Raw genomic sequence first — 27731 nt, forward strand, 5'->3', positions numbered from 1 at the left:
TTCCCCCCTCTCACAGTCCACCCCCCCTTCTCCCCTCCCTGCCCCTGTCTCCCCTCCCACCTCCTCCCCCCCTCTCCACCCTCCTCCTCCCCCCCTCTCCCCACCCCCTTCACCCTCCTCCCCCCCTCTCCACCCTCCTCCTCCCCCCCTCCCTTCACCCTCCTCCCCCCCTCTCCTCCCCCACCCCCTTCACCCTCCTCCCCCCCTCTCCACCCTCCTCCTCCCCCCCTCTCCCCACCCCCTTCACCCTCCTCCCCCCCTCTCCACCCTCCTCCTCCCCCCCTCCCTTCACCCTCCTCCCCCCCTCTCCTCCCCCACCCCCTTCACCCTCCTCCCCCCCTCTCCACCCTCCTCCTCCCCCCCTCTCCCCACCCCCTTCACCCTCCCCCCCCCCCCCCTGTACCTGGTTTCCGGGGCGGTTCCGGTTGGAATCTGTTCCTGGTTTGGGAGCCGCTCCGGGACGATGTCCTCTTACCGGGAGATGATCGGGGAGTGGGATCAGGCCGTTCGGGCCATCGAGCAGCGCGACTGGCCCTCCGCCCTCTCCCACCTGAGCCGCATCGAGGAGCCCACCGCCCGGATCTGCTTCACCCTCGGCTGCGCCCGACTGCGGGGCCGCGACCTGCCCGGAGCGCTCAAGGTGCGGGGGGGGGGGGAGAGGGGTGGGGGGAGAGAGGGGTGGGGGGGCGGAAAGGTGCGGGGGGGGGGGAGAGGGAGGTGCGGGGGGGGGGGAGGGAGTAGGGGTGGGGGGAGAGAGTGGGGGAGGGAGAGGGGTGGGGAGGGAGAGGGGTGGGGGGAGGGGGGTAGTGAGAGGTGGGGGGGGGAGAGGTGCGGGGGTGGAGGGGAGAAGGGGGGAAGTTGGCGGGGGGGGGGGGGGATTGGGGAGAAGGGGGGGTGAGAGATATTGAGAAACGGGGGAGAGAATTGGGGGGAAGTGGGGGATTGGGGGATGTGCAGAAGTTGGGGGGGGAGAGATTGGGGAATCACGGTGGGGGGGGGTGAGATATATTAAGGAACGGGGGGGAGGGTTTGGGGAACAAACAGAGAACAAAGAAAATTGAAAAGCTTCTGACTATCCACTCTGCTCCTGCCCCTCAACCCCCGTCCCTCCAGTGAGAACAAATCTCTTCTCCAACCTCTCCTTATAACTAACACCCTCCATACCAGGGTAATGTCCTGGTAAATCTTTTCTGTATCCTCTCCAAAGCCTCCACATCCTTCTCATAGTATGGCAACCAGAATTGAACACTATATTCTAAGTGTGGCCTAAGGTTCTATAAAGCTGCAACATGACTTGCCAATGTTTAAACTCAGTGGCCTGGCCAATGAAGGCAAGCATGCCGTATGCCTTCTTGACTACCTTCTCCACCTGTGTTACCACTTTTAGTGACCTGTGTACCTGTACACCCAGATCCCTCTGCCTATCAATATTCTTAAGGGTTCTGCTATTTACTGTATATTTCCCATCTGTATTAGATTTCTAAGATGTATTACACAGAACATTACAGCGCAGAACAGGCCCTTCAGCCCACGATGTTGCGCCGACCAATTAAAAAAGCAATGACCCTCTAACCTAAACCAATCCCTTTCCATCCATAAACCTATCCACGGATCTCTTAAACGCCCCCAAACTAGGCACATCTACAACTGCAGCAGGCAGGGCGTTCCAATCCCTCACCACCCTCTGGGTAAAGAACCTACCTCTGACATCCGTCCTATAACTACCCCCCCTTAATTTAAAGCTATGTCCCCTCGTGCTAGCTTTCTCCATCCGAGGAAAAAGGCTATCACTGTCCACCCTATCTAAACCTCTAATCATCTTGTATGTTTCAATAAGGTCTCCTCTTAGCCGCCTTCTTTCCAACGAAAACAACCCCAAATCCCTCAGTCTCTCCTCATAGGACCTCCCCTCCATACCAGGCAACATCCTGGTAAACCTCCTCTGCACCCTCTCCAATGCCTCCACATCCTTCCTGTAATGTGGGGACCAGAACTGTACACAATACTCCAAGTGCGGCTGCACCAGAGTTTTGTACAGTTGCAACATGACGTTGCGGCTCCTAAATTCAATCCCCCTACCAATAAACGCCTTCCTAACAACTTTATCTACTTGGGCGGCACAGTAGCACAGTGGTTAGCACTGCTGCTTCACAGCTCCAGGGCCCTGGGTTCGATTCCTGGCTCGGGTCACTGTCTGTGTGGAGATTGCACGTTCTCCTCGTGTCTGCGTGGGTTTCCTCCAGGTACTCTGGTTTCCTCCCACAGTCCAAAGATGTGCGGGCTAGGTTGATTGACCATGCTAAAATTGCCCCTTAGTGTCCCGGGATTAGTGGGTGAATGTATAGGGGTATGGAGATAGGGCCTGGGCGGGATTGTGGTCAGTGCAGACTCGATGGGCCGAAGGGCCTGTTTCTGCACTGTAGGGTTCTATATACTTGACTCCCAACTTTCAGGGATCTATGTACACATACACCTAGATCCCTCTGTTCATCAACACTATTCAGAGTCCTACCGTTAGCCCTATACTCTACACATCTGTTATTCCTGCCAAAGTGAATTACCTCACACTTTTCCGCATTAAACTCCATCCGCCACCTCTTGGCCCAGCTCTGCAACTTGTCCAAGTCTCTCTGCAAACTATAACACCCCTCCCCACTATCTACCACTCCTCCAACTTTGGTGTCATCAGCAAATTTACTAATGCACCCAACTATACCCTCATCCAGATCATTTATAAAAATTACGAACATTCGCTATCCTCCAATCTTCTGGCACTATACCTGTGACCAACGACAACCTGAAGATCAGAGCCAGAGGCTCTGCAATCGCCTCTCTTGCCTCCCAGAAAATCCTAGGGTAAATCCCATCCGGCCCAGTGGACTTATCTATTTTCAAAGCCTCAAGAATATCTAGCACACCCTCCTTATCTACTGCAATACTGTCCAGTATACAACCCTGTAACCCAGTGTTCTCCACAGCTACATTTATGTCTCCCTGCGTGAATACCTCACATTTGTCTGGATTAAACTCCATCTGCTACCTCTCCGTCCAAGCGATCGATTCCTGCTGTATCCTCTGATGGTCCTCATCGCTATCCGCAAGTCCACCAATCTTTGTGTCGTCCACAAACTTGCTAATCAAACCAGTTATATTTTCCTTCAAATCATTTATATATATTACAAACAGCAAAGGTCCCAGCACTGATCCCTGAAGAATGCCACTTGGTACAGCCCTCCATTCAGAAACGCACCCTCTGTCTTCTACGATCGAATAAGAAGTCTCACAACACCAGGTTAAAGTCCAACAGGTTTATTTGGTAGCAAAAGCTTTTGGAGTGTTACTCCTTCAGGTCAGTAGGGAGTTGAGTTCACAAACAGGGCATATATCGACACAAACTCAATTTAAAAGGTAATGGTTGGAATGCGAGTCTTTACAGGTAATCAAGTCTTAAAGACAATGTGAGTGGAGAGAGGGTTAAGCACAGGTTAAAGAGATGTGTATTGTTTCCAGCCGGTACAGTTAGTAAGATTTAGAGTCAGGCCCTAGGCACTTGTCTACCTTAATGTTTCTCAAGAATCCCAAAACATAGAACATAGAACATAGAACATAGAACATTACAGCGCGGAACAGGCCCTTCGGCCCACAATGTTGCGCCGACCAGTCTTATTTTTAAAAAAAAAACATTGACCCACTAATCTAAACCACTCCCTTTTCGTCCATAAACCTATCCACCAATCTCTTAAACGCCCCCAAACTAGGCGCATTTACAACTGCAGCAGGCAGGGCATTCCAGTCCCTCACCACCCTCTGGGTAAAGAACCTGCCCCTGACATCCATCCTATAACTACCCCCCCTTAATTTAAAGCCATGCCCCCTCGTGCTAGATTTCTCCATCCGAGGAAACAGGCTATCACCATCCACCCTATCTAAACCTCTAATCATCTTATATGTTTCTATAAGATCCCCTCTTAGCCGCCTTCTTTCCAGTGAAAACAACCCCAAATCCCTCAGTCTCTCCTCATAGGACCTCCCCTGCATACCAGGCAACATCCTGGTAAACCTCCTCTGCACCCTCTCCAAAGCCTCCACATCCTTCCTGTAATGTGGGGACCAGAACTGCACACAGTACTCCAAGTGCGGCCGCACCAGAGTTGTGTACAGTTGCAACATGACGCTGCGACTCCTAAATTCAATCCCCCTACCAATAAACGCCAAGACACCGTATGCCTTCTTAACAACCTTATCTACTTGATTCCCAACTTTCAGGGATCTATGTACACATACACCTAGATCCCTCTGCTCCTCCACTCTATTCAAAGTCCTCCCGTTAGCCCTATACTCAACACATCTGTTATTCCTACCGAAATGGATTACCTCACACTTCTCCGCATTAAACTCCATCCGCCACCTCGCGGCCCAGCTCTGCAACCTGTCCAAGTCACCCTGCAAACTTCGACACCCTTCCTCACAATCTACCACACCTCCGACTTTGGTGTCATCAGCAAACTTACTAATCCACCCAACTATACCCTCATCCAGATCATTAATAAAGATTACGAACAGCAGTGGCCCCAAAACAGATCCCTGAGGCACACCACTCGTAACCGAACTCCATGATGAATAATTACCATCAACCACCACCCTCTGTCTCCTATCTGCTAACCAATTCCTGATCCAAGTACCTAAATTACCACCAATCCCATACATCTGCATTTTCTGCAGAAGCATACCATGGTGAACCTTATCAAACGCCTTACTAAAATCCATATATACCACATCTACTGCCTTACCCCTATCCACCTCTTTGGTCACCTTCTCAAAGAACTCAATAAGGTTAGTAAGGCACGACCTTCCCGCTACAAAACCATGCTGACTATCTCTAATCAATTCATTACTCTCCAAATAACTATAAATCCTATCCCTAATAATTCTTTCTAAAACCTTGCCCACTACAGAAGTAAGACTCACTGGTCTATAATTCCCAGGGAAGTCTCTGCTCCCCTTCTTAAACAATGGGACAACATTCGCTGTCCTCCAATCTTCCGGTACTATACCAGAGACCAACGACGACCTGAAGATCAGAGCCAGTGGCTCTGCAATCACCTCTCTTGCCTCCCATAGAATCCTAGGGTAAATCCCGTCCGGACCAGGGGACTTATCTATTTTCAACCCTTCTAGAATATCCAACACATCCTCTGTATCAACTACAATACTTTCTATTTTACACTCCTTCACCCCAGTGACCTCCTCAGCTACATTCATATCGTCCTGTGTGAACACCGAAGAGAAATAATGGTTCAATGCCTCTCCAATCTCTTCCGGTTCCACACACAACTTCCCCCTACTGTCTGTAACTGGCCCTAATCTTGCCCTGACCAACCTTCTATTCTTGACATATCTATAGAACGCCTTAGGATTCTCCTTAATCCTATCAGCCAAAGTCATCTCATGCCCTCTTCTAGCCCTTCTTAACTCCCTCTTCAACTCCCTCCTAGCCAATCTAAAGCTTTCTACTGCACTACCCGAGCCCTCAAGCCTCATCCGAACATAAGCCTCCTTCTTCTTCCTAACCAACAAATCAACTTTTTTCGTGCACCACGGTTCCCTAGCCCTACCAATTCCTCCTTGCCTGACAGGGACATACCTATCACAGACCCACAGTAGCTGCTCCTTGAACAAACTCCACATTTCAGACGTTCCTAGTCCCTGTAATCTCCTAGTCCAACCAATGCTTCCTAATTCTCTCCTAATGGCCTCATAGTTACCCTTCCCCCAGCTAAAACTACTGACCCGAGGTTAGTAATTTTAATTTAATAATAATAATAATAATAATAATAATAATAATTTAGTAATTTAAACCACCTCCTTTTTGATCTCAGCATGACCCAAACTATCTACACACCCTTTCCCAGACTTTTCTTCCACCAAGTCTTTCTCTTTGGTGAATACGTACGCAAAATACTCATTTAATACCCATTTCCTCCAGTTCCACACATCGATTTCCTCCCCTGTCCTTGAGTGGGCCAAACCTCTCCCTGTCTACCCTTTTGCCCTTTTTACTCACACAGGATTTTCATTATTCCTGCTGGCTATGACTTTTCATGACCCTTACTCTCCTTACTCCTTACTCCTTGCCTAAGTTTCTTTCTACTTTCCGTGGGGTATAGATTGGGGAATGAGGGGGGCAGAGATTTTGGAGAGTATGGTGGGGAGAGATTTGGGAATGTGGGGGAGGAGAGATTTGGGAACAAGGGAGAGAGAATGGGGAATGGGGGAAGAGAGAGGTTGGGGAACGCCGTTGGGGGGAGAGAGGTTGGGGCACCTGGGGGCGGATTGATTCGGGAAGGGGGGCAGTGATTGGGGGATGGGTGGGGGAGATTGGGGAATGTGTGGGGGGAGGGAGAGAAAGAGGAAACTGGGGAATGAAGGGGGAGAGGGGAGATTGGGGAATGGAGGCATGTAGAAGGGGATGGTAGGGTTGAGAATGTGGGAGAAGATTTGGGAGGATGTAGTTAAATGTGATTTGCAGTCCTGTTTTCAAACAAATTAATGTTTAATATTTATGTTTTGGTGCTTAATCCTGGCAGGCTTTTGATCAAGCTATTGCTAAAGATGACCGATTGGCAATCTGCTTTTTCCAGAGAGGTGCAGTTCATCTCCAGTTAGAGATGTAAGTAGATACCAGTGACACTCATATCCTGATGGCAAATACCAAGATATACCCAGACAGTGAAATAGATTGTAATCTTGCCCATCCATAATCTAATCTCTGCCCTGGGAGTGGATAGGATAGTGTAAATTATTCTTAACTGCTGACTGTAAAATTCAGTTTTTGAAGGCTGGATGGTGGATGTGGTTTATACAATATAGCACCAGGGCCTCCCACCCTCCTTTTCTGGCCAGTCTGATTTCACATCAGGTGGCCACTCTCCCTAGAGTTTATTGAGGCCCTTTTTCCCACACTGCCTCGTGTTTAGCAGCAGCAGGTGTAGGCCTGTTGCAGGACTTGTGTAGGGCAATGGGGCGAGAAGTTTGAGTGTCCCCTGGGTTGGGTTGTTTGTTGGAGCAGAGAAGACTGAGGGGTGACCTGATCGAGGTGTACATGCTAATGAGGGGCACGATCGGGTAAGGATCAGTCACGAGGGAGCACGAGTTCAAGGTGAAGGGCAGGAGGTTTTGGAGGGGGGGGAGAAAATGTGAGGAAAATGTTTTTTTACCCAGAGGGTGATGATGGCCTGGAATGCATTGCCTGGGAGGTTGGTGAGGGTGGGTTGCCTCACAAAGTACCTCCGTGAGCACTTGGCACATCAATAGATTAGGAAATAAAACAACTGAGGAGTTAGGTGTACTTGTTTTAATAAAATGTATTGAATATATTTTATTATGAGGGGTATAACAGGTGATGCAGATGAACTTAGAGCTTGGTTTAGTACATATAACTATAATGTTGTAGCTAATACAGACAGTTGATTGAGAGAGGGACAAGACTGGCAGCTTAAGACAGCAGGATTTCCTTCAGGCGTGACAGAGAGGGATGTAAATGAGGTGGGAGAGTTGTTACTGATTAGGGAGAATATCACAGCTGTACTACGGGAGGACACCTTGGAGAAACTCACTCAACGAGGCCAAATGGGTAGAACACAGGCATGGAGGGAGGGAGGGAGGGAGGAGGAGAGAAAGGGGGTGGTGGTAAAATGGTCCAACTAGGGAAGGGGCTGTACTGAGAAATAAGCCCATGATTGAAGTTTCAGTGGGAGCATTTTGAGAACAGTGACCATAATGATAAGTGTAGTCTTCAGGTGAAAATACTAAACTGGGGAGAGGCTAACAACGATAATCTGAGGCAGGAGCTGGGGATTGAAGATTGGGGGTGGCTGTTTGAGGGTAAATCCACATCTATCATGTGGGAATCTTTTAAAGGCTAGTTGATTAAAGTTCAGCACTGGCATGTGAAAGTGAAGGATCAGGATGACAAGATTTAGAAACCATGGATGACATGAGAAATTGTGAGCTTAGTCAAAAAGAAAAAGGAGGCATATGCAAGGTTTAGGAAGCTGAAGACAGACAGAATCCTCAAAGGATATAAAGAAAACAGGAAAGAACTTAAACAAGGAGTTAGGAAGGCTAAAAAGGGCCATGAAGGGCCCTTGACAAACAGGATTTAGAAAAATTCAAAGGTGTTCTACACGTGAGGAGGAAAGGATGGGTCCATTCAAAGATAAAGGAGGGATTTTACACATGGAACTGGAGGAAAGGTAAGGTCTTTGATGAATATTTTGAATTGGTGTTCACAAAGGAGAAGGACATGGCCAATGGGGAGTCTGGAGAGGAATTTATTGATAGTCTAGGCATATCAATATAAAAAAGTGTTGGGTGTTTCGAAAAGCATTAAGGTAGACAAGTCCCCAGGACCTGATGGGATCTATCCCAAATCACTGAGGAAGGCAAGGGAGGAAATTGCTAGGGCCTTGTACCAAGCTAGGGCTTTGTATCCTCTTTAGTCACATGAGTGGTCCCAGAGAATAGTCAATGTTGTTCCTTTTGTTTAACATGGGGAACAGGGATAATAGGGAAATCAGGGGCTGGTGAGCCTTATGCTAGTGGTAGGAAAATTATTGGAGAAGATCTACTCATTTGGAAAAATATGGACTTATTAGTGATAGGCAGCATGGCTTTGCGCGGGGGGGGGGGGGTCGTGTCTCAGAAACTTGATTGAGTTTCTTGGGACATGCACCTTACTGACTGGCCAGCATTCTTACTTATCCCTAGTTGCCCTTAAGCTGAGTGGCTTGCTGTGCCAATTACCGTGATTCTGGAGTCACGTGGGCCAGACCAGGTACAGACTTCCTTTCCTAAAGGACGTGAGTGAACCAGATGGGTTTTTCTGACAATCTACAATAGTTTCATTTGTAGAGTGAGAGCGAAAGGGCCTTGGCTTAACGGGCTTAGGCAGAAGTGGGCAAGGCAGGGTAGGTTTGTGAAAACTTAAACTAAGTAATTAAGGATGAAAGGTCATGTGATGTGCTGTTCCTGCATGGTGTGGGAGCTGGTGGACCCCAATGTGGTTCCCAGTGAGCATGTCTGCAGTAAGTGTTGGGTGCTTGAGGAACTGGGGCTCAAGGTTGAGGAGCTGGATTCTGAGCTTCAGACACTGACACATCAGGGAGGGGGAGAGTTACCTGGATGGTGTGTTTCAGGAGACAGTCACACCCCTTAGACCACAAATTCAGCCAATGGTCAGGGACAAGAGGGTGTAACTGCGAGTGAGGCAGGAAGAGGGATCCAGGAGGCAGAGTTCCAGGAGCCTCAGTCCCTGAACCTGTCCAACAGGTTCGAGATTCTTGTTCCCAGTGTGGACAAGAATGGGGACTGCAAGGAGGACGAGCAAACTGACCACAGCACCATGGTACAGGGAGCCGTTCAAGTGGAGGGAGAAAAAGAAATGTAGTGGTAATTGGGGGTAGTGTAGTTAGGGGCATTGACACTGTTCTCTGTGACCAGGATCGAGAATCCCGAAGGTTGTGTTGTCTGCCTGGTGCTCAGGTCCAGGATATCTCATCTGGGCTGCAGAGGAACTTGGAGCAGGAGGGTAAGAATCCAGTTGTCATGGTCCATGTAGGTACCAATGACATAGATGGAACAGGAACTAAAGTTCAGCTAAAGGGAATATGAAAAGCTAGGAGCTAAATTGAAAAGCAGAACCAAAAAGGTAATCTCTGGGTTACTGCCTGAGTCACGCAGGGTCAATAAGATTAAGGGGGTAAATGCGTGGCTCGAAGATTGGTGTGGGAGGAATGGGTTTGAATTCATGGGACATTGGCACCAGTATTGGGGAAGAGGGGACCTGTTCCGATGGGATGGTCTTCATCTGAATCATGCTGGGACCAGAGTCCTGGTGAATCGTATAACTAGGGCTTTAAACTAAATAGTGGGGGGAAGGGCTCAGTGGTATGGGGAATTACAAAATCAAAGGTAAAGGAGAAGGTATGAGTGCAGGTTAATGATGAGGACATTCAACTAGTTAAAGGAGTCAAGGGCTCAGGAGAGGTTAGTAGCGTTTCCAGACCATGCAATAGGACAGAGAGTATAGAAGGTGGCAGGAATCTAACCTCAGGCAGAGTAAAAAAGGTGAGAAGCAGGAGGAGGGAGGTGGTCAGCGCAGTGCAGGGAGATGGTCTGGGGAAGAATAACCAGTCTGTGACAGGAAGGGACAGAGCGTGTAAACAAAGGAATAAGAACGAAGAACAAAATCAGCCCGGGAAACAGGTAAGAAAGGCTAACATAAAGACACTTTACCTGAATGTACGTAGCATTCGAAACAACGTGAATAAGTTGACGGCACAAATCAGTACAAATGGGTGTGATCTAGTGGCCATTACAGAAACGTGGTTGCGGAGGGACCGGGACTGGCAACTGAATATCCAGGGGTATAGACGTTTAGGAAGGATAGACAGGAAGGAAAAGGAGGCTCTGTTAATAAAGCTTCCCCGGAGTGGAGAAGCTACGACGTCTTCTCCGGAGTCTTCAACGTATCATTGATGAAGACGAACATCTCGCCAGGGCTATCCCCACACCCCCACTTCTTGCCTTCAGACAACCACACAACCTCAAACAGACCATTGTTCGCAGCAAACTACCCAGCCTTCAGGAGAACAGTGACCACAACACCACACAACCCTGCCACAGCAACCTCTGCAAGACATGCCGGATCATCGACATGGATACCATCATCACACATGAGAATACCATCCACCAAGAACATGGTAAATACTCTTGCAACTCGGCCAACATTGTCTACCTGATACGCTGCAAGAAAGGATGTCCCGAAGCATGGTACATTGGGGAGACCATGCAGACGCTACGACAGCGGATGAATGAACATCGCTCGACAATCACCAGGCAAGACTGTTCCCTTCCTGTTGGCGAACACTTCAGTGGTCACGGGCATTCAGCCTCTGACCTTCGGGTAAGCATTCTCCAAGGCGGCCTTCACGACACACAACAGCGCAGAGTCGCTGAACAGAGACTGATAGCCAAGTTCTGCACACGTGAGGATGGTCTCAACAGGGATCTTGGGTTCATGTCGCACTATCTGTAACCCTCGTGACTTGCCTGGGTTTGCAAAACCTCACTCACTGTACTGTCTGGAGACAATACACATCTCTTTAAACTGTGATCAGTGCTCCTTCCACACACATTGCCAGCCACTTTAGGACTTGAACAGCAGGTTAGGTGTAAAGATTCGCATTCTAATCAGTAATCTCTAAACTGTCTGTGCTTTATATGCTCTGTCTGAGGCCAGAACTCTCCATTCACCTGACGAAGAGGGAAACCTCGAAAGCTTGTGAGTTTACTATCAAATAAATCGGTTGGACTAAAACCTGGTGATGTCAGACTTTTTACTATAATAAAGGATCATATCAGGGCAGTAGTGAAAGATGATATAGGCTCTAAGGAGCAAAATGTGGGTGGAGATAAGGAATACTAAGGGGAAAAAGGTCACTGGTGGGTGTGGTCTATAGGCCCCCCAAATAATAACATCGAGGTGGGGTGGGCTATAAACAAGCAAGTAACAGAAGAAACAGAACAGCAATAATCATGGGGGATTTTAACCTGTATATTGATTGGTCAACTCAAGTCGGACATGGTGGACTTGAGGAAAAGTCCTTAGAATGCTGTTGGGATAGTTTCCTCGAACAGTATGTCACAGAACCTACGAGGGAGCGAGTTATCTTGGATTTGGTCCTGTGTAATGAGACAGGTAAAATTAATGATCTCCTTGTGAGGGATCCACTTGGGATGAGTGATCACAATATGGTTGAATTTCTAATACAGATGGAGCGGGGGGAGAGTAGGGTCCCAAACCAGTGTCCTCTGCTTGAACAAGGGGGAGTACGATAGGATGAGGGCAGAATTGGCTAATGTAGACTGGGAGCGCAGACTAGCTGGTAGGACAGCTGAGGAACAGTGAGGATTTTTAAGGAGATTTTTCTCAGTACACAGCAATAATATATTCTGGTGATAAAGAAGGAATATAAGAAAAGGGATAACCAGCCATGGATAACTAAGGAAATAAAGGAGAGCATTTAATTAAAAACTGATAAGTACAGAGTGGCCAAAATTAGTGGGGAACTAGAAGATTGGGAAAGCTTTAAAAAAACAACAAAGAACGACTAAGAAAGCGATAAAGAAAGGAAAGATAGATTATGAAACTAAACTAGCACAAAATATAAAAACTGATAGTAAAAATTTTTACAAATATATAAAAAGGAAAAGAATGGCTAAAGTAAATGTTGGACCCTTAGAAGACGAGAAGGGGGATTTAATAATGGGAAACAAGGAAATGGCCGAGACCTTAAACAAGTTTTTTGTGTCAGTCTTCACAGTGAAGGACACAAATAGCTCACCGAAAATTGATGGTTATGGGACATAGAGGGTGAGGACCTTAAAACAATTACTATTACTGAAGAGGTAGTGCTGGGTAGGCTAATGGGACTAAAGGTAGACAAGTCACCAGGTCCGGATGGAATGCATCCCAGGGTACTAAAAGAAACGGCAGAAGTAATAGCAGATGCATTCGTTGTAATTTATCAAAATTCGCTGGACTCTGGGGAGGTGCCAGCTGATTGGAAAACAGCTAATGTAACACCATTGTTTAAAAAAGGAGGTAGACAAAAGGCGGGTAACTACAAGCCGGTTAGCTTAATGTCTGTAGTTGGTAAAATGCTGGAATCCATCATTAAGGAAGAAATAGCAGGACACCTGGAAAAGAACAGTTCATTCAAGCAGACGCAGCACGGATTCTTTAAGGGAAAGTCGTGTTTGACGAATTTACTGGATTTTTATGAAGATGTAACGAGTGCGGTTGACAGAGGGGAACCGGTGGATGTGGTGTTTTTAGATTTCCAGAAGATGTTCAATAAGGTGCCTCACAACAAACAACAAAAGCAGCCCGGGAAACAGGCCCTTCGGCCCAACGAGCCCACACCGCCATCTCAACGCCAACAGTCCCCCTCTCCACCCATGACCCTCATCCAATGTTTTATGGCCATCCGTATTGAGTGAGACTAATTTAGGGACAATTTATTCCTGCCAATCAGCCTAACAGCACATCTTTGGGGTGTGGGAGGAAACCGGAGCACCCGGAGAAAACCCACGCAAGCACGGGGAGAATGCGCAAACTCCCACAGACACTGGCCCAAATCCATGTGTCAGCACGGTAATCAGCGATAGTCACTGAGCTGTCGTCTTGCCCAGTATCTGGTCCAGTTTAGGCACACACTAACAACATGAAGCACTAGGCCAATCTCAAACATCCAAGAGCAGCCCCAGTACGACCCATCGCGTGTATGCCCCTCGTTGGACACGAGGTGGACCGACTTAAAACCTGTGAATGAAAAGAGAAAAACATTATTATCATACAATACCCATTTACATTACCAGGGACGCCCCAATGCTAATGACCCTTATTTAAAACAATCTCCTATATCCACCCATCTCCAACTCAGTCATGTGCCTGTCTAAGTTACTCTTAAACAACTCCAGCATGCCTGCCTCCACCACCTTACTTGGCAGAGCATTCCATACCCCCACTACCCTCTGTGTGAAAAACCTCCCTGTAATATCTGTGTTGTACCTGTCCCCCCTCACCTTAAGCCTGTGGTCCCTTGTCCTACGTGTCTCTATCATAGGAAATAGCTTACCTCTGTTTACTCTATCTATACCCTTCATAATCTTACATACCTCTATTAGATCCCCCCTCAGTCGCCGTCTTTCAAGGGAAAAGAGCCCCAATTTCTTCAATCTTTCCTCATACCCCAGTCCTTCCATACCAGGCAACATCCTGGTAAACCTCCTCTGCATAAGATTAAGTTGGGGGTAAAGTGTTAGCGTGGATTGAGAATTGGCTATCTAACAGAAACAGAGAGTTGGAATAAATGGGTGCTTTTCCGGTTGGCAGTTGGTGACTAGTGGCGTGCCGCAGGGGTCGGTGCTGGGGCCTCAACTGTTTACCATTTACACAGACAATCTGGAGGAGGGGACCGAGTGTAGGGTAACAAAGTTTGCGGATGTCACAAAGATGAGTGGGAAAGTAAATTGCGTGGAAAGTCTGCAGAGAGACCTGGATAGGCTGAATGAGTGGGTGAGGATCTGGAAGATGGATTACAACGTTGGCAAGTGTGAGATTATCCACATTTGGGAATTAAGGGTTATGGGGAGAGGGCGGGAAAGTGGAACTGAACCACTATCAGATCAGCCATGATCTTATTGAATGGCGGGGCAGACTCGAGGGGCTAGATGGCCTACTCCTGCTCCTATTTCTTATGTTCTTCTGTTTCATGATCATCAATAGATTCTTAATTCCAGATATATTTTATTGAATTCAAATTCCACTGTCTGCTGTGGCGGGATTCGTACCGAGGTCCCCAGAGCATTAGCTGAATTTCTGGATTAATAGTCCAGCAATGACACCACTAGTCGATGACCCCCCACCCGCACCCTCCAACAAAGATGAGTGATGAGGACAAGACAGCAGATGTCTGCATTGGCTTCAGCAAGGCCTGTGACAAGGTCCTTCATAGTAGGCTGATATAGAAGGTGAAGCCACATGAGTTTCATGGTGGGCAAATGAGATGGATACAGAACTGGCTTGGTCAATCAATGTGATATACTAGGTATATCGATGACATTTTCTTCCTTTGGACTCATGGTGAACAATCACTGAAACAACTATACGACGACATCAGCAAGTTCCACCCCACCATCAGATTCACCATGGACTATTCTCCGGAATCGGTTACATTCTTGGACACACGCATCTCCATTAAGGACGGTCACCTCAGCACCTCACTGTACCGCAAACCCACAGATAACCTCTCAATGCTCCACTTCTCCAGCTTCCACCCTAAACACATTAAAGGAGTCAGCCCCTATGGACAAGCCCTCCGTATACACAGGATCTGCTCAGATGAGGAGAGTCGCAACAGACACCTTCAGATGCCCTCATAAGAACAGGATATGGAGCTCGACTCATCGATCGACAATTCCAACGTGCCACAGCAAAAAGCCGTACTGACCTCCTCAGAAGACAAACATGGGACACGGTGGACAGAGTACCCTTCATCATCCAGTACCTCCCCAGAGCAGAAAAGCTACAACATCTTCTCCGGAGCCTTTAACATGTCATTGATGAAGACGAGCATCTCGCCAGGGCCATCCCCACACCCCCACTTCTTGCCTTCAAACAACTGCACAACCTCAAACAGACCATTGTCCACAGCAAACTACCCAGCCTTCAGGAGAACAGTGACCACAACACCACACAACCCTGCCACAGCAACCTCTGCAAGACATGCCGGATCATTGACATGGATACCATCATCTCACATGAGAATACCGTCCACCAGGTACACGGTAAATACTCTTGCAACTCGGCCAATGTTGTCTACCTGATACGTTGCAAGAAAGGATGTCCCGAAGCATGGTACATTGGGGAGACCATGCAGACGCTATGACAACGGATGAATGAACATCGCTCGACAATCACCAGGCAAGACTGTTCCCTTCCTGTTGGCGAACACTTCAGTGGTCACGGGCATTCAGCCTCTGACCTTCGGGTAAGCATTCTTCAAGGCGGTCTTCACGACACACGACAGCGCAGAGTCGCTGAACAGAGACTGATAGCCAAGTTCCGCACACATGAGGACGGTCTCAACAGGGATCTTGGGTTCATGTCGCACTATCTGTAATCCCCGTGACTTGCCTGAACTTGCAACATCTCACTTATTGTCCTGTCTGGAGACAATACACATCTCTTTAACCTGTGCTTAACCCCCTCTCCATTCACATTGTCTGTATCTTTAAAAGTTGATTAGCTGTACAGATTTGCATTCTAATCAGTATTCTGTAAACTGTGTGTGCCTTTACGTGTCCTGTTTGTGATCAGAACTCTCTACTCACCTGACGAAGGAACAGCGTTCCGAAAGCTAGTGGCATTTACTACCAAATAAACCTGTTGAATTTCAACCTGTTGTTGTGAGAGTTCTTACTGTGTTTACCCCAGTCCAACACCGACAGTGGAAGGGTGTTTTTCTAATTGGAGATCTGTAGCTAGTGGTGTTCTACAGGGAACGCTGCTGGGGACACCATCCCCCCCACCCCTTCCCCTCTGCTCACCCCCCCACCCCAAACTTTGGAGGAGCTCATAGGTGGTCTGATTAGTAAGTTTGCAGTTGACACAAAGATTGGGGATGCTGTTAATAGGAGGATTGACAGAGAATACAGCTGGATGTAGATAGGCTGAAAACCTGAGCAGAGAAATGATTAATGAAATTTAATTCAGATAAATGTAAGGGGATTCATTTTAGAAGGTTTAAAGCAAGAGGGAACTATATATAAATGGCAGAACCCATAGAGAGATTTAGGCATAGATGTCCACAGTGCCCTGTAAACGGTAACACAAGTGGTTGAGAAGAGAAATGGCATGCTTACCTTCAGCAACCCATAGAGTCGTAGAGGTTTACAGCATGGAAACAGACCCTTCGGCCCAACTTGTCCGTGCCATCCCTTCTTTTAACCCCTGAGCTACTCCCAATTGTCTGTGTTTGGCCCATATCCCTCTATACCCATCTTACTCATGTAACTGTCTAAATGCTTTTTAAAAGACAAAATTGTTTCTGCCTCTACTACTGCCTCTGGCAGCTTGTTCCAGACACCACCCTCTGTGTGAAAAAGTTACAGTAAGAAGTCTGACAACACCAGGTTTAGGTCCAACCGATTTATTTGATAGTAAACTCACTAGCTTTCGAGGTTAAGCTCTTCATCAGGTGACGGCATCTCCACATCATGAAAAAATTACCCCTATGGATACTTCTGTATCTCTCCCCTCTTACTTTAAACATATGCCGTCTAGTTTTAGACTCCCCTACCACTGAGAAAATATATTAACTATCTAGCTGATCTGTGCCCCTCATTATTTTATCGCTCTCTATAAAGGTCACACCTAAGCCTCCTACTCTCCAGAGGAAAAAGTCCCAGTCTATCCAGCCTCTCCTTATAACTCAAACCATAAAGTCCCAGTAGCATCCTTGTAAATTTTTTCTGCTTTCTTTCTAGTTTAATAATATCCTTTCTATAATAGGGTGACCAGAACTATGTACAGTGTGGCCTTATTAATGTCTTGTACAACTTCAACAAGGTGTCCCAACTCCTAAATTCAGTGTTCTGCCCAATGAAACCAAGCATGCCGAATGCATTTTGTCCACTTGTGCCTCCACTTTCAAGGAGCTATGAACCTGTACCCCTAGATCTCTTTGTTCTGTAACTCTCCCCAACGCCTTACCATTAACTGAGTAAGTCCTGCCCTGGTTCAATCGACCAAAATGCATCACCTCACATTTATCTAAATTAAACTCCATCTGCCATTCGTTAGCCCACTGGCCCGTTGATCAAGATCCCATTGCAACCCTAGATAACCAGTCAGGGCCTGGAGTATAAAATTAGCAAGTCATGTTGCAGCTATATAGAACTTTAATTAGGCATTTGGAATATTGTGCACAGTTCATTATATTGATTTGTTTATGATTGTCACAAGTAGGCTGACATTAACACTGAAATTACTGTGGAAATCCCCTACTCACCTCACTCTGGTATCTGTTCGGGTACACTGAGGAAGAATTTAGCGTGGCTAATGCACCTAACCGGCATGTCTTTCGGATTTTGGGAGGAAACTGGAGCACCCAGAGGAAACTCACTCAGACACGGGGAGAATGTGTAGACTCCGCACAGACAGTGACCCAAACCGGGAATTGAACTTGGATCCCTGGCACTGTGAGGTCACAGTGGTAACCAAGTTCTGCTCATCACACTACCAGAAGGATCTGGAGACTTTGGAGAGGATACCAGGATGTTGACTGGTTTAGAGCTATGAGGAGAGATTGGACAAACTTGATTTGTTTTCATTTGAACATTGCAGGCTGGTGGGGGGGTGGGACAGTGTGAAGTTTGAGAGGCATGGATAGTCTTTCTCCCAGAGTAGAAATGTCAATTACTAGGGGGCATAGGTTTCAGGTAAAAAGGGAAAAGTTTAAAGGAGATGTAAGAGGCCAATTTTTTTTTTACACAAAGGTTGGTAAGTGCCTGGAATGTGCTGCCACAGGAGGTGGTAGAAGCAGATAGAATAGCAATGCTTAAGAGGTATTTTGACAGATATATGAATAAGTAGGAAATAGAGGGATACAAACCGCATAGTGGTAAAAGGTCTTTAATTCAGAAAGGCAGCAGGCTTGGTGGGCTGAAGGGCCTGTTCCTGTGCTATACTGTTCTTTGTATACCATTGGAGACAACAGACCAAGGACTGTGAAAGGGGGTTAGGTCAGTTGTTTTTCACGTGTCGGTACAGACTCGTTGGGTCAAAGGCCCTCTTCTGCACAGTGATTAAGACATCTATTCCCCCATGGTCTTACCCTAGCCTTGAGGCTCCCCGCACCCAAGTCAACAGGATTGCATTTCCTGCACATTCTTCATCCAAAAAATCCTGTGTCATATTGTCCCTTGTGATCTATTCTGGAAGAATCTGGTGTCAGAAGTATACATGTCCTCTAACACCTCCATCCCCACAAGGAGTGTTTGAGGTGTCTCAACTTATTCCTCAAAGAGGCCGAAATAATCTCCAGCCACCAGCACTCTCCTCTGACTGAATTTGTTCTCTCACTCAACAATTTCTTCTTTAATTTGTCTGACTTCCTCCTTTATGGGGTATGTGGAACATTCCTTTGTTCCAGTCCTATTCCAGCCCCCTCCCACAACTCTTTCATCAGTTCATTGACGAATGTTTTGCTATTGCTCCATGTTCTCATCTGGACTTCAAAAGATTTATCAATTTCACTTTTAATTTCCACCTCTCTATCTCCTTCACATGATCCATCTCTAACAGTTCCCTTCCTTGACTTCTGTCTCCATTTCTGGTGATGGACTGTCCACTGAATCCCACTGTTACTTTGACTACAACAACCCCTGAAATAGATTGTCTCGCTGAGCTCTCGGATGCAATTCTGTTTTCCTGTGGGAGCCTTGGTTAATTATTACTGAAAGAAAGTAAGCCTTGCCTATATAGAATCATCAGTAGAGTTATACAGAATGGAGAGAGGATTCATCCCATTGTGCCTGGACCACCTCCTAGCTCTGCACTGTTGTCCCCCTTGAAGTTACTGTTGGATCTGCTTCCCGCCTCTTCCAGGAAGCGGGCTGTGATCATCAGAATTCTAATCTTCCGTTCTCCTATGGTAACATCTTTCACAACCAGAGGATGCCCAAAAACACTTTAACACCAGTGACCATTCTGAATTGCACTATCATGAAAAGGAGCACAAGAAATCCTTCAATCCTACTCTTCCATTCAATTAGAATCTGTATCTAAACTTCTGTTAGCTTGTCCCACATCCTGAACGGACTCCATCCCATTCTCTCAGCTGTATCTGTTACCATGCCACTTTCCAAAACAGTCCTGCTTATATGTCTCCGTTAATTATAGTTTCCCACCCACTGTCATTGTCAGAACTTGCAACCGTGTCATAGCCATCTCCTATGCCCCTACTTTCACCTTTCTCCTCCCTCCTGGACCAGGATAGAATCCCCCTTGTCCTCACTTTTCACTGCACCAACATCTGAATTCAAAGGACCATCCTCTGCCATTTCCACCCATTCCACCGTGAAGCCACCAGCAAACGTATCTTCCCCTCATTCTCCCTGTCAGCATTACAAAGGGGCTGCTCACTCTCGGATACCCTGGTCCACTCCAGCATCACCCCAACAGCTCATCCCCTTTTAACGGCACCTTCCCATGCAATCACAGAAGATGCAACAGCTACCCTGTCACCCCCTCCCTGTTCACTGTCCCAGAGCCCAAACATAGTTCAGGTGAAGCAGCATTTCCCAAGCACCTCCTTCAGTCTGGTCTATTGCATTCTCTGATCCCAATGCCGTTTACCTGATATCGGAGAGACCAAACACAGACTGGGCGATCACTTTAGAATTCCATTGGTCCGTCCATAAGCAGAATCCAGACTTTTCTAGCGTTTGCCATTTCAACACAGACAGCTGTCCTGTCCACCTGTCCGTCTTTGGTCTGTTGCGTTGTTCCAGTGAAACCCACTGCAAACTGGAAGAACAGCCCTGCATCTTCCAGTTAAACACTTCACAGCCTTGCAGACTGAACATTGAGTTTAACAGCTCCAGTCCCTGAACTCTCCCTCACCCCATTTTTATTTCTATCTGTTTATTTTCATTTCTTCCATTTATTCATTTTTCCATTCCCTATTTTATCCCAATACCCAAATGTTTTTCCCTCACCCAGCGAAGGCCATCTGTTCTCTGTTCCAGGCTTTCCGTTATTTATTTTATTAGTGTCACAAGTAGATCTACATTAACACTGCAGAGAAGGTACTGTGAAAATCCGCTCGATGCCACACTCCGGCACCTGTTTGGGTACACTGAGGGAGAATTTAGCACGGCCAGTGCACCTAACCTAGTTAGGTTCACTAGGCTGATACCGGAGTTGACGGGGTTGAACTATGAGGAGAGACTGAATAAACTAGGCTTGTACTCGTTGGAGTTTAGAAGAATGAGGGGAGATCTCATTGAGACGTATAAGATGATGAATGGGATGGATAGGATCGAGGTGGAGAGGCTCTTCCTGCTCAGAAAGGACAGTAGGACTAGGGGGCACAGCCTCAAGATAAAGGGGGGGCGGTTTAGAACGGAGTTGAGGAGGAACTTCTTCACTCAAAGGGTGGTGAATCTCTGGAATTCTCTGCCCGTTGAAGTGGTGGAGGCTGCCTCGCTAAATATATTTAAGTCACGGGTAGATAGGTTTTTGGTAGGCAAGGGAATTAAGGGTTATGGGGAGAAAGCGGGAAAGTGGAACTGATCCACTTCAGATCAGCCATGATCTTATTGAATGGCAGGGCAGGCTCGAAGGGCTGGATGGCCTACTCCTGCTCCTATTTCTTATGTTCTTATGTAACCAGCACATATTTCAGATTGTGGGAGGAAACTGGAGGAAACCCATACAGACACGTGGAGAATGTGCAAACTCCACACAGTCAGTGACCCAAACTGGAATCGAACTAGGTCCCTGGCACTGTGAGGCAGTGACAATCACTGTCCCTTTGTTCTGCCATTAACATCTCCTGATCTTTTAACATGCTGCTGTCAGCATCCTTCTTCGTCATGAGCACCACCATTCACATTCCCTGTGTCCTTTTGCTGATGTCTTTGTCAATCTCACTCTAGTGTCCATCTATTGCCATCTAGTGACAAAGCATCACCCAGGCAAGAAAGATTAGCTCTGTTCTCTCGCCACAGATGCTGTTAGACTGCTGAGATTTTCCGGTATATTCTGTTTTTGAGATTCCAGCATCTGCAGTAATTTGGTTTAATTTTATCTCAGAAGTACAGTTTAGCTTTACTCTTTGTTTTTACCCATGTTGTGCTTGTCACACTATCATCCTGTACATTACTTTGATTCACTCTTTGTTCATGTACATCAGTCTGGAATTAATTCATCTCAGTACATAATTCTGGAATGGTGGGGTTGTGGGGAAGTAATATGCTCAGTTGGCTGGACAGCTGGTTCATAATATGGAGCAAAGCACAGGGTTCAATTCCTGTAGTGGTTGAACTTCTTCACGAGGGCCCCACCTTCTGAACCTTGCCCCTCAGGTTAAATCAGTAGTCGGTTCCCTTCCTCAAGGGGGAGAGCAGCCGATGTCCATTTGTGACTGTGGTGAATTAGCCTTCCTGTTTGGAATCATCCCACATTGAGTGTTAGTCAGAAATCATTCACTCTCCAGTATCTAAATCCAGAGTCATTACCCCTCATTGCTGTATATGGATCTGGATTCACTTTGTTAATTAATCTGGAACAACTCCCTGACCTGATATGTTAATCTGGATTCACACCTGATAAGACACAGGCCAGACTAAGGTGTTTTATGAAGCTTAGTTTAGACTCTAAGTTTTACATTTGAGTTTCACACTAGGGCGACGTAAGTTGTTTCACTCCCAAATATGATTCAAGTGACCCACAAGGAAGCTTTTTTGAGACAAAGTTTATTTAAGAACAATTAATTAAGAACAGAGATTGTCATCGACTTCAGGAAGCGTAAAGGAGAACATGCCGCTGTCTACATCAATGGGACGTAGTAGAAAGGGTCGAGAGCTTCAAGTTTTTAGGTGTCCAGATCACCAACAACTGTCCTGACCCACCCATGCTGACACTATAGTTAAGAAAGCCCCACCAACGCCTCTACTTTCTCATAAGACTAAAGAAATTTGGCATACCAGCTACGACTCTCACCAACTTTTGCAGATGCACCATAGAAAACATTCTTTCTCGTTGTATCACAGCTCTGCCCAAGACAGCAAGGAACTACAAAAGGTCGTGAATGTAGCCCAATCCATCATGCAAACCAACTTCCCAATCATTGACTCTGTCTACATTTCCCACTGCCTCGGCAAAGCAGCCACACACCACGGACATTCTCTCTTCCACCTTCTTCCTTTGGGAAAACTACACAAAAGTCTGAGGTCACATACCAACCAACTCAAGAATAGCTTCTTCCCTGCTGCTGTCAGACTCTTTAATGGACTTAACTTGCATTAAGTTGATCTTTCTTTACACCCTAACTATTCCTGTAACACTACATTCGGCACTCTCTGGTTTCCTTCTCTATGAATGATATGTTTCGTCTGTATAGCACGCAAGAAACAATATTTTTTATTGTATGTTAATACATGTGACAATAATAAATCAAATCAAAGTTAGAGTATAACAAAAACAATAACTTTTACCAATTACGTGACTTAAACACGACATAGTTTATTTCTTAACAACTAGGTATCTCTGTTGTTCTAATGTAAAGCAATACCCAATACAGGGACTTTTCTCCAGAATTAACACAAAAACAAGTATACTCACATGATGCTGGATATTCAGCTTTTTAACATTTCTGGACAGAAGTCCAGACAGCAATTTTCAGAGAAGGATATATCCTCAAAAGGGCAAAAACTCAGAAGCAGATCCAGCCTCCAGACCCCAGAAAAGAAAAAGGAAACCTCTCCCTCTGCAGTTTCCAAAGCAGCAACTCTCATACAACAGAATCTCCAAAAAGAGACTTATTTCCTGGCAAATTCCAACTTCAGAGGAGAAAGGAGAGCGACTTCTCTCTCTAACTCCAAAAGCAGCATCCAAGATAGAATATTCTTTATACAAGCCCAGCTTCCTCCATCACTTGACCACACCTGCCAGTCATTCCAGCAAAGTGCCACTCTGCAAGTCCCAGGAGAAATAAATAGTGATGTCTTGAGGAGTGTTCATATTACAGAGAAAGAGGTGCTGGAAGTCTTAAAGCACATCAAGGTAGATAAATCCCCAGGACCTGATGAAGTGTATCCCAGGACATTGTGGGAGGCCAGGGAGGAAACTGCAGGTCTCCTAGCCGAGATGCTTGAATCATCGATAGTCACGGGTGAAATGCCTGAGGATTGGAGAATGGCAAATGTTGTGCCTTTGTTTAAAAAGGGCTGCAGGGAAAAGCTTGGGAACTACACGCCAGTGAACCTCACATCCACGATGGGTAAGTTGTTGGAAGGTATTTTGAGAGACATGATCTACAGGCATTTAGAGACACAAGGACTGGGTAGGGACAGTCAGTGTCGCTTTGTGAGTGGAAAATCATGTCTCACAAATTTGATTGAGTTTTTTGAAGAGATAACCAAGAAGAGAGATGAGGGCAGTGCAGTTGTTGTTGTAAATGTGAGGTCATCCATTTTGGTAGGAATAACAGCAAAATGGGCTATTATTTAAATGGTAAAAAATTGCAGCATGCTGCTGTGCAGAGGGACCTGGGTGTCCTTGTGCAGGAATCATAAGGAGTTGGTTTGCAGGTACAGCAGGTAATGAAGAAGGTAAATGGAATTTTGTCCTTCTTTGCTAGAGGGATGGAGTTTAAAAACAGTGAGGTTATGTTACAGCTGTATAAGGTGCTGGTGAGGCCACACCTGGAGAATCCTAAGGCGTTCTATAGGTATGTTACGAACAGAAGGTTGGTTAGGGCAAGATTAGGGCCAGTTACAGACAGCAGAGGGAAGTTGTGTGTGGAACCGGAAGAGATTGGAGAGGCATTGAACCAATATTTCTCTTCGGTGTTCACACAGGGGGACATGAATGTAGCTGAGGAGAACACTGGGTTGCAGGGGTGTAAACTAGACAGTATTGCAGTTGATAAGGGGGATGTGCTGGATATTCTTGAGGGTTTGAAAATAGATAAGTCCCCTGGTCCGGACGGGATTTACCCTAGGATTCTCTGGGAGGCAAGAGAGGTGATTGCAGAGCCTCTGGCTCTGATCTTCAGGTCGTCGTTGGTCTCAGGTATAGTACCGGAAGATTGGAGGATAGCGAATGTTGTCCCGTTGTTTAAGAAGGGGAACAGAGACTTCCCCGGGAATTATAGACCGGTGAGTCTTACTTCTGTTGTGGCCAAGGTTTTAGAAAAAATTATTAGGGATAGGATTTATAGTTATTTGGAGAGTAATGAATTGATTGGAGATAGTCAGCATGGTTTTGTAGCGGGTAGGTCGTGCCTTACTAACCTTATTGAGTTTTTTGAGAAAGTGACCAAAGAGGTGGATGGGGGAAAGGCAGTTGACGTATATATGGATTTTAGTAAGGCGTTTGATACGGTTCACCATGGTAGGCTTCTGCAGAAAATGCAGATGTATGGGATTGAGGGTAATCTAGGAAATTGGATCAGGAATTGGCTAGCAGATAGGAGACAGAGGGTGGTGGTTGATGGTAAATATTCGTCATGGAGTTCGGTTACGAGTGGTGTGCCTCAGGGATCTGTTTTGGGGCCACTGCTGTTTGTAATTTTTATTAATGATCTGGATGAGGGTATAGTTGGGTGGATTAGTAAATTTGTTGATGACACCAAAGTCGGAGGTGTGGTAGATTGTGAGGAAGGGTGTCATAGTTTGCAGGGATACTTAGACAGGTTGCAGAGCTGGGCCGAGAGGTGGCGGATGGAGTTTAATGCGGAGAAGTGTGAGGTAATTCACTTTGGTAGGAGCAACAGATGTGTCGAGTATAGGGCTAACGGGAGGACTCTGAATAGTGTGGATGAACAGAGGGATCTAGGTGTATGTGTACATAGATCCCTGAAAGTAGGGAATCAAGTAGATAAGGTTATTAAGAAGGCATACGGTGTCTTGGCGTTTATTGGTAGGGGGATTGAATTTAGGAGTCGCAGCGTCATGTTGCAACTGTACACAACTCTGGTGCGGCCGCACATGGAGTACTGTGTGCAGTTCTGGTCCCCACATTACAGGAAGGATGTGGAGGCTTTGGAGAGGGTGCAGAGGAGGTTTACCAGGATGTTGCCTGGTATGGAGGGGAGGTCCTATGAGGAGAGACTGAGGGATTTGGGGTTGTTTTCGCTGGAAAGAAAGCGGCTAAGAGGGGATCTTATTGAAACATGTAAGATGATTAGAGGTTTAGATAGGGTGGATAGTGATAGCCTTTTTCCTCGGATGGAGAAAGCTAGCACGAGGGGGCATGGCTTTAAATTAAGGGGGGGTAGTTATAGGACGGATGTCAGGGGTAGGTTCTTTACCCAGAGGGTGGTGAGGGATTGGAATGCCCTGCCTGCTGCAGTTGTAGATGCGCCTAGTTTGGGGGCGTTTAAGAGATCCGTGGATAGGTTTATGGATGAAAAGGGATTGGTTTAGGTTAGAGGGTCATTGTTTTTTAACTGGTCAGCGCAACATCGTGGGCCGAAGGGCCTGTTCTGCGCTGTAATGTTCTATGTTCTATGTATACAGTTTTGGTCTCCTTAGTTGAGAAAGGATATACTGGCACTGGAGGGGGGGCAGAGGAGATTCACTAGGTTGATTCAGGTGTTGAGAGGGTTGGCTTATGAGGAGAGACTGAGTAGACTGGGGCTATACTCATTGGAATTCAGAAGAATGAGAGGAGATTGTATAGAAACGTAAAAGATTAGGAAGGGAATAGGTAAGATAGAAGTGAGGAAGTTGTTTCCACTGGCGGGTGAAACTAGAACTAGGGAGCATAGCCTCAAAATAAGAGGAAGCAGATTTAGGACTAAGTTGAGGAGGAACTTCTTCACACAAAGGGTTGTGAATCTGTGGAATTCCCTGCCCAGTGAATGTTTTTAAGGCAAGGATAGATACATTTTTGAACAGTAAAGGAATTAAGGGTTATGGTCAGCGGGTGGGTAAGTGATGCTGAGTCCACGAAAACATCAGCCATGATCTTATTGAATGGCGGAGCAGGATCGAGGGGCCTGATGGCCGACTCCTGCTCCAAGTTCTTATGTTCTTATGTTGTCTACATGGATTTTAGCAAGGCCTTTGACAAGGTACCACATGGTAGGTTATTGCATAAGGTTAAATCTCACGGGATCCAGGGTGAGGTAGCTAAATGAATGCAAAAATTGGCTTGATGACAGAAGTCAGAGGGTGGTTGTAGAGGGTTGTTTTTCAAACTGGAGGCCTGTGACCAGCGGTGTGCCTCAGGGATCGGTGCTGGGCCCACTGTTACTTGTCATTTATATTAATGATTTGGATGAGAATATAGGCGGCATGGTTAGTAAGTTTGCAGATGACACCAAAATTGGTGGCATAGTGACAGTGAAGAAAGTTATCTCGTATTGCAATGGGACCTTGATCAATTGGGCCAGTGGGCTGACGAATGGCAGATGGAGTTTAATTTAGACAAATGCGAGGTGATGCATTTTGGTTGATTGAATCAGGGCAGGACTTACTCAGTGGCAGGGCACTGGGGAGAGTTACAGAACTAAGATCTTGGGGTACAGGTTCATAGCTCCTTGAAAGTGGAGTCACAGGTGGACAGAGCGGTGAAGAAGGCATTCGGCATGCTTGGTTTCATCGGTCAGAACATTGAAAACAAGATATCTTGTTGAAGTTGTTCAAGACATTGGTAAGGCCACACTTGGAATACTGTGTACATTTCTGGTCATCCTATAGAAAGGATATTATTAAACTAGAAAGAGTGCAGAAAAGATTTACTAGGATGGCACTGGGTTTTAATGGTTTGAGTTATAAGGAGAGGCTGGATAGATGGGGACCTTTTTCTCTGGAGCGTAGAAGGCTGAGGGGTGATCTTATTGACGTCTATAAAATAATGAGGGGCACAGATCAGCTAGATAGTCAATATCTTTTCCCAAAGGTAGGGGAGTCTAAAACGAGAGAGGTAGGTTTAAGATGAGAGGGGAGAGATACAGAAGTGTCCAGAGGGGCACTTCTTTCATACAGAGGGTGCTGAGTGGAAGAAGCTGCCAGAGGTAGTAGTAGAAATGGGTACAATTCTGTTTTTCAAAAAGCATTTAGATAGGGGTACAGGGATATGGGCCAGTTGCAGGCAGCTGGGAATAGCTTAGGGGTTTAAAAAAGGACAGCATGGACAAGTTGGGCCAAGGGCCAGTTTCCATGTTGTAGTCCTCTATGACTACCAGCTTCCCATCCATTAACTCTGGAGTATAATGTTAGCAAGTGTGAGGTTATCCACTTTGGCAGAAATAATAGTAGGAGGGATTATTATTTAAAAGGCGAAAAGCTGCAGTATGCTACGGTGCAGAGGGACCTGGGGGTCCTTGTGCATGAATCGCAAAAACCCAGTCTGCAGGTGCAGCAGG

The 27731-nt window shown here is 46.4% G+C and overlaps 1 protein-coding gene across 2 annotated transcripts in view; it reads left to right on the forward strand.

The window, feature by feature from the left end:
* Nucleotides 1-414: 414 nt before the first annotated feature.
* The window catches only part of LOC145358212 (neutrophil cytosol factor 2-like), a 154297-nt gene continuing 126980 nt past the window's right edge, over nt 415-27731 (forward strand). For both annotated transcript variants that reach the window (XM_080212022.1, XM_080212023.1), the window contains exons 1-2: nt 415-640; nt 6588-6670. In XM_080212022.1, coding sequence (XP_080068148.1) covers nt 464-640; nt 6588-6670 — 260 coding nt within the window. In that variant the 5' untranslated portion in view covers nt 415-463. The remainder of the gene's footprint in view (nt 641-6587; nt 6671-27731) is intronic.

The sequence above is a fragment of the Carcharhinus amblyrhynchos genome, chromosome 25 (genome assembly GCF_965287045.1).
Source record: "Carcharhinus amblyrhynchos chromosome 25, sCarAmb.v2.hapA, whole genome shotgun sequence".
NCBI classification, from domain to species: Eukaryota; Metazoa; Chordata; class Chondrichthyes; order Carcharhiniformes; family Carcharhinidae; genus Carcharhinus; species Carcharhinus amblyrhynchos.